A 7,956-nucleotide genomic window follows, 5' to 3' on the forward strand; every position below is an offset into this window, starting at 1 on the left:
AAAAATAGTTTCTAACTGGCTTGAATGGAGCCCTTTAAAAAAAGCTCTGGACCATTGCTACTTTTAGTAACATCTCCTACAATGTATGCATGTGGTACAAAGGACAAGAAGGGATGACAAAGTTACAAAGACTATCCCTGCCTCTCTGCTCTCTTGCAGTATCTTTCCCACTTTCCTGTCTCCCACTAGCACATAGACAACTCCTTTTTTTTTTTTTTGGTGAGGCAATTGGGGTTAAGTGACTTGCCCAGGGTCACACAGCTAGTAAGTGATAAGTGTCTGAGGTCGGATTTGAACTCAGGTCCTCCTGACTCCAGGGCCAGTGCTTTATCCATTGCTCCACCTAGCTGCCCTGACAACTCTTTTTAATAAAGTGCATAAAAGTACCACTTTCAAGGGAATTTTGGTAAAGCCTTCATACAAATGAGGCAAATGATTAGGTTTGTAGTCTCGTGGAGCAGTAGATAGAGCACCAGGCCTGGATTCAGGAAGACCAGTGTTCAAATTCAGCCTCAGACATTTACTAGCTGTGTGACCCAGAGTCAAGTTACTTGACCCTGTTTGCCTCAATTTCCTCATCTGTAAAATGAGCTGGAAAAGGAAATGGCCGATATATTTGCCAAAGGACTCACGTCGTCCTCCAAACCAGCTGGTTTCTCTCGTTTGATTCTCATAGCAGTCCTGTGAAGCAAGCAGTATTCTGCCTATCCTAAGCCAAGGCCTGAACTTGAAGCTTGCCCTCCGACTTAAGCGTGCAGAGGAGAAAGTTGAATGACAGAATTCTGGGGCTGTAAGATGTTTGGGAGATCTAAGCAAAGCCCCTCATCTTCTGGTGGGGGGAAGGCTATTCTGGGCCTTCCCTGCTGCCTCTTGTTCTTGCTCCTCAGAATGTATCTAACAGTGTGGAAAAGCTCACCATGATAGTTCACCCATCCTAAATCTCTCCAGTTTTCTATTTTCTCAGGAAACTGTCTCCTCGGGTATAGCAGCTGATGGGGAGGGATGGCACTCATGCCTGCTAACTACCCACAGCTGTTACAAATCCTCCATCAACCCATATCCTGTCCCTGAGCTGTCCTTAGTGCAATGTTGGTATTCCTTAAAACCCAACATTTGCATTTTAACACATTCAACTTTGCCCCGCTGAGGGCACCCTCCCACTCAAAAACCAAAAAAACAGTTTTAGGCATTAATGGTATAGGCCTTGTTGGCAGCATTGGCTCAGAGAGTAAGTTCTACCCACTTGTATGACCTTGTTAAGTGCATTAAAGTTTATAAAATGTGAGTATGACTTCCATTATCTCAGAGGTTCAAGTTTTTTATAGACTAGAGGGACAAATGACAAAATAAATAAGAAAGTGCTTTGCATGAATTTTTTGCAATCTACCTTTAGCCTAACACTAATGCTTTTCAAAGCACAAACCCCATTCACTATCTCATTACCTCTATGATATCTGTCTGGAAGATCTCATAGGCTAACAATGAATATGAAAAAAAAAGTCAAAGAAGTTGGGTAGGAATTTTGTTTCTGCTGTGTGTGAGACAAGCAAATCGCTTAACCTCTCTGGGTTTCAATTATCCACATCTATGAAGTAAACATATTGGCGCAGATGATGTCCAAAACCGCCAAGTTCTTATGAATGTTCCTTGCACCTCAGGAAGTACAACTAACCTTAGTTGTATCCTTCCACGCTTCACCTGTTGGAGAGCAGTGGAGTGGAATCATCATTCCTATTCATGTAGCTATCCAGAAATAAGGGTTATGGAGTCCTCTACAGAACAAAATAACGGGTCTCACAAGCTCAAATGTGGAGTGGAGGGATTGAAGGGTGGTGATAGTAAGACCCAAGGACAAGAGGAGAGTGGAAATCCCAACACCCAGTAGGGACAAGTCTTCATGCCTCTTCCAGTCGTGCAGCTACCTAGATGGAGGAACGGTCCTTTGTTCTTCTCAGCTGAATTCCCCAGCTTTTGCTATCGTTACCCCCTAACACTCACCAGACAATGAGGAATCCTTGGGCACTTTCATTGCAGTACTGAGTCCCACTGCCACACTATCTATTGCTCTAGGGGCTCCCCACAAGAGCCTAGGAGGTAAAAGCTAAAATTTCTGGTCCCCTTAGTATGAACTGGTTTATTCCTATCCTACAGCTCAGATGGGAGAACTTCCCAAGTGGTCCCTCACCCAAAGGAGAGGGTGACCTTGGGAATTCACTTCTTACCCCACACAGCTTGGCCAGTCCTTCCCTCCCTCTGGGGATCCACAAGTCCTCCCTAACAAGTAAGTGACTAGGCGTGGGGTTCAGCATGGGACAGCTCCTTGAGCGTCTGGACACTTTATCTGAAAAAGCCCGGTGCAAGGCTCCCCAGAGCTAATCCCCATTCGGCTATTTCCTACCTGTGCAATCTTGAGAATAAAGTACCTTCCTTCTCCAAAAACGACTTTCCCGTCCTGTACAATGCCAGGGTTAGGGTTAGGGATTAATGCGATCCTTGTGGTCCTAGGTAAGGGAAGAGTCTGAGAAGAGGTGGGGAATTCCAGTCCCTCCAGAAACTGAAGGGGTGAGGAGGATTACAGGGCCGACCCTCAAATAACACAGTGTAAGATGGAAGCAACTAATAGATCAAGCGCTGGGCCTGGAGACGAGAAGACCTGAGTTCAAATTCGACTTCTCACACTGTGTAACCCTGGGAAAGTCACTTAACCCTGTTTGATTAGTTTCCTTATCTGTAAAATGAGCTGGAGAAGAAAATGGCAAATCCCTCCAGTATCTTTGTCAAGAAAGCCCCGAATAGGATCACAAAAAGTAGGACACGACTGAACTGACACGTCCGGTAGTTGTTTTGAGGATCGAATTGGTAAAGCTCTTTGCAAACCAAATACAGACGGCTATTAATTGGCCAGGAGAAGTGCCAGAACGGCGCATCTTCTCGGAAGCCCGCGTTCCTCCAGGGCTCACTCGCTGTCAAGGTGACTGACAACGCCAAAGCCAGAGCAGTCTGGTTGTTTGAGCCGCTGGCCGACAGGTGGCGATAAAGCCCATGATCCAATAGGCTGTCGAGTGGAGTTAGGGCCCCGGGAAGGCAGGGGGAAGTGACGGAAGAGCTGAGGGCTCTCCCATCGGTCATGCTCCCGCCCTCCCTCTCCAGACCGCCGAGCCGCGCACCTTGATGACGCAGCCGCGCGCTGTCCCTGTCCCTGTCCCCTCCCCTTCCTCCCTGCGCTTTTCCTCCCCCGCCTTTTCGCGGCCGCCGCGCTCAGTCCTTTTGTCCAAGATGGCGGCCCGGGGGGCGCTGCCTCCTCCTCCTGCTCCTGCTCCGGCCCCAGCCCCGCCGCCGCCGCCCCCGCGCCGCTGCCCAGTCGCGCTGTGAGGGAGGGGGCCCGGCCAGGCCCGGCCGGCCTCTGCGCCATGAAGCGGCAGAGCGAGCGCGACTCGAGCCCGGGGGCCCGCGGGGCGTCGTCGTCGTCATCGTCGGCGAAGCGGCCCCGGGAGCGGGAACGGGATCGGGATCGGGAGCGCGGGGAGCGGGAGCGGGAGCGGGGCGAGCGCGGGGAGCGGGAACGCGGCGAACGCGGGGAGCGCGAGCGGGAGCGCGGGGAACCCGACTCGAGCGGCGGCGGCGGGAGCCGGCGGGCCGCGCACAAGAGCTCCGGCTCCAGCTCCGGCCCCGCCAAGCACCAGGCCCCGGCCCGCGCCCGCGACAAGCCCCGCGGCGGCAGCGGCGGCGGCGGCAGCAGCAGCGGCAGCAGCAGCCACCGCGACGGCCGAGGCTCCGGGGACTCCAACCACCGCGCGGGGGGCGGCGGCAGCGGCCGTTCGGGTGGCAGCGGTGGCCGCGCCAAAGCTAGCGGCGGCGAGTCCGGCTCGGCGTCCGCCTCGTCCCCCGGGGCGTCCCCGCTCCTGCTGCTGCCGCCGCTCCCCGAACCGCCGGCGCCCGCCCCGGCCCCGCCGCCGCCGCCCGCGCCCGCCCCGCCACCGCCGCCGCCCGAGTACAAGACGCTGCTCATCAGCAGCCTGAGCCCCGCGCTCCCCGCCGAGCACCTGGAGGACCGCCTCTTCCACCAGTTCAAGCGCTTCGGCGAGATCAGCCTGCGCTTGTCGCACACCCCAGAGCTGGGCAGGGTGGCCTACGTGAACTTCCGACACCCGCAGGATGCCCGCGATGCCCGGCACCACGCCCGCGCCCGCCAGCTCCTGCTCTACGACCGCCCGCTCAAGGTGGAGCCCGTGTACCTGCGGGGCAGCAGCAGCAGCAGCCGCCGGAGCAGCAGTAGCAGCGCCGGCGCCGCAGCCACCACGCCGCCGCCCGGGCCCCCCGCCCCCGCCGACCCCCTGGGCTACCTGCCCCTGCACGGCAGTTACCAGTACAAGCAGCGCTCCCTGTCCCCCGTGGGCGCGCCCCCGCTGCGGGAGCCCAGAGCCCGGCACGCAGCGGCAGCTGCAGCCTTTGCCCTGGATGCTGCGGCCGCCGCTGCGGCTGTGGGCCTCTCCCGGGACCGGGCCCTGGACTACTACGGCCTGTACGATGACCGGGGCCGACCCTACGGCTATCCGGCTGTGTGCGAGGAGGACCTGATGCCCGAGGACGACCAGCGGGCCACACGCAATTTGTTTATTGGCAACCTGGATCACAGCGTGTCGGAGGTGGAGCTGAGGAGGGCCTTTGAGAAGTATGGTATCATTGAGGAGGTGGTGATCAAAAGGCCCGCCAGGGGCCAAGGGGGAGCTTATGCTTTTCTCAAGTTCCAGAACCTGGACATGGCCCACCGGGCCAAAGTGGCCATGTCGGGGAGGGTGGTCGGGCGCAACCCTATTAAGATTGGCTACGGCAAAGCCAACCCCACCACTCGCCTGTGGGTGGGAGGCCTGGGACCCAATACCTCATTGGCTGCCCTGGCCCGGGAGTTTGACCGCTTTGGAAGCATTCGAACTATTGACCATGTCAAGGGAGACAGCTTTGCCTATATCCAGTATGAGAGCCTGGATGCAGCCCAGGCTGCCTGTGTCCAAATGAGGGGCTTTCCTTTGGGGGGGCCGGAGAGAAGGCTCAGGGTGGATTTTGCCAAAGCTGAGGAGACCAGATATCCCCAACAGTGCCAGGCCACACCACTCCCGGTGCACTATGAGTTACTCCCTGAGGGGTACACCAGGCACCGAAATTTGGAAGCTGACTTGAGGGTCCGAGATAGGACTCCCCCCCACCTTCTCTACTCTGACCGGGATAGAAGCTTTGTGGAGGGTGACTGGGCCAGTCCCTCCAAAAGCACAGACCGCAGAAATAGCTTGGAAAGTTACAGCCGTTCAGTGCGCAGCCGCAGTGGGGAGAGATGGGGCAGTGATGGGGACCGCAGCCTGTCCAAGCCCTGGGAAGAAAGGCGAAAGAGGAGGAGTTTATCCAGTGATCATGGACGGACTACTCATTCACCTTATGAGGAGAGAGGCAGGACCAAAATCAGTGGGCTGCCCTCAGATCGAAGCCCTGAGAGGCTCCGAAGAGAGAACCATACCAGTGAGTCTGGAGCAGAGAAAGAGCCAAGCAATTCCCTGCCCAACAACCGGCATGGGGCAGAAGAGAGAGGTCCAGACTCTCACCAGGTGAAGAAGAGAGACAGCGAACGCAATCATCGAACCAGCGAAGTAGAATCGAAACCCATCGAAGAGCCAAAACCTGAGACCAAAAAGCTAAAGAGTCTGTCTGATTATGCTCAGACCCTACAGCTGGGCTGGAATGGGCTCCTGGTGTTGAAAAACAGTTGCTTCCCCACTTGTATGCACATTCTTGAGGGGGACTTGGGAGTGATCAGTGGCCTCCTCAAAGACCATGCTTCAGGGAGCAAGCTGACGCAGCTCAAGATTGCCCAAAGACTTCGACTTGACCAGCCCAAACTGGATGAGGTCACTCGGAGAATCAAGCAGGGAAGCCCCAATGGTTATGTGGTGCTTCTGGCCACTCAAGCTTCTCCAGGAGGGCCTGGAGCAGAGGGGACCCATACTGTGGAGCCAGGTTTGCAGCGGAGGCTTCTCAGGAATCTGGTCTCATACTTGAAACAGAAGCAGGCTGCTGGGGTGATCAGCCTGCCAGTGGGTGGGACCAAGGGTAGAGACAACACAGGCATGCTCTATGCCTTCCCTCCCTGTGAATTCTCCCAGCAGTACCTCCAGTCTGCTCTAAGGACATTGGGAAAGTTAGAAGAAGAGCATATGGTGATAGTTATAGTAAGAGACACTGCCTAGCCAAAACCTGGCTTTTCCCAATCTTGTGTTTTCTTTGTGTCATGAAAAGTTATTTTTAAAGCCAATTCTGCTCTTGGTTTGGCTTTTCTGCCCAGTTATTATGGTTGGTTTGGTGAAGGCCAAAGCCCCCCTCCACCAAAACTCAATTTTTTTATGCCCATTTGAAGGTATTCCCATTTTATTGATTTCTAATGTATGAAACACTTTCCGGTGTGTTCTGTATTTTATTTTTTAACTAACTGTATGGAAAGTTGTCAGTAAAGCCTTTGTCCAAGGATCGATTTTTAACCCTGTGGAGTGTACTGGTTTAATGAAGTTCCCTTTGAAGTAATGGAGCATGTGGCACTTCCCTGCCCTCTGAGGTTTTCCCACTACTTGCACAAACAGCCCTTCCACACACACACACACACACACACACACACACACAGCTTTCCCTCCAAGGCCAAAGAAGAGGTGGATCAGTGAATACCTGAGCTACTTTTGGGCCTGTAGTGTCTTCACCTCAATTTCTAGAAATCACGACTATCATAAAGCATGCAGAACCCAACACTGAAAATTATCTGCTCAGGCCCTTCTTCCTAGAACATTTACAAAAACCTGGGCATCTCTTACCGCTTAAAAAGCTGCTGCTCCTTCCCCCATCTAGTCTGCATTAAGAGAATATAGCTGTCATTCCAGTGTGCTTCTGGTGTCATATAAACTGCCTCATTTTAAGAGCTTGAAGAAAGCAGGTGATGCTTTTTACCTGATATATTTGGTGAACCTGGTAGCAATGTTAACGATCCTCAAAAGTGGTTTTTGAGAGGCTCACTCTCCTGTAATCTGGGCTTGGGGGACCTGGGGAGAGTTCTTCAGGTGGCATGTTGTTCAGGCTCTCTTTCAAACTAGAACATGAGCAGCAAGGACACATTGGCCTCCTTGGTTACTTTTGCTTTGGGGCAGAATGGGCCATGGAGTCAGAATGTAGCTATTGGGTTTATGTAATGGGGTGTGAACTACAGGGCTTAGCAAACCTCCTAAGAAATTCTTGTGATACAGGTCCAAGGAAAGAGCAGTTTGTGTCTTCATTTGCCTGGCAGGCTAAAGACTCACCAGGCTTACAGTGAGCTTCTGCTAAGACATAGGTCAGGGAGGATCCAGCTTAGAACCCCTCCTAAGTTTCTGAGCTATGGAGGGACAGGTTTTCCCAGAGGTAAAGTGAGTACAAGAGGAGGCACAGCAGCTATCTAAGAGCTCAAACCTTCTCTAGCAATTCAGGAGCAGACATACTTCTAACCAAATCAGCTACCAGCATTAATCCGATTTGCAGGGTGCAGAGCCATGTGCCAAACTCCAGGAAACACAAACACCTGCCTTCTGGCAGCTTATAATTACCTGAGGCAGCAGGAAACAACTTAGGGCAATGACTGGGAATGGGGATATTTGAAAGTCTTTTTAGTCAGGAAATCTGTCATTAAAGGTTCTCTTAAAAGCAGCTCATGGCCTCCCTTTCAGTTCTTCAGCACAAGAAGGCTCAGTGTAGCACCTCCCTCAGTCTTGCAGGTGGGCTTGTCTTCAGTTAACATTACCTAAGCATGTACTATAGGTGATACATTTTGCTGAGTGCTGCACCTGAACAAATTAGTGGACAAATTGGAGGGTTAGAATTCTGGTCTGCAGCTATTTGAAATGAGGCTGTATGTATTTAAAAAAAAAAAAGCCCTTCAGAATGCAAGCTTCC

The 7,956-nt window shown here is 53.1% G+C and overlaps 1 protein-coding gene across 1 annotated transcript; it reads left to right on the forward strand.

The window, feature by feature from the left end:
• The first annotated feature begins 3,218 nt into the window (after positions 1–3,218).
• Positions 3,219–6,524, forward strand: RBM15B (RNA binding motif protein 15B). Its single transcript, XM_043979614.1, has one exon. It carries the CDS (start codon positions 3,411–3,413, stop codon positions 6,234–6,236), a length of 2,826 nt encoding a protein of 941 aa, XP_043835549.1. The 5' UTR covers positions 3,219–3,410; the 3' UTR covers positions 6,237–6,524.
• The last annotated feature ends 1,432 nt before the right edge of the window (positions 6,525–7,956 follow it).

This window comes from Dromiciops gliroides, chromosome 1, assembly GCF_019393635.1.
Source record: "Dromiciops gliroides isolate mDroGli1 chromosome 1, mDroGli1.pri, whole genome shotgun sequence".
Taxonomy (NCBI): Eukaryota; Metazoa; Chordata; class Mammalia; order Microbiotheria; family Microbiotheriidae; genus Dromiciops; species Dromiciops gliroides.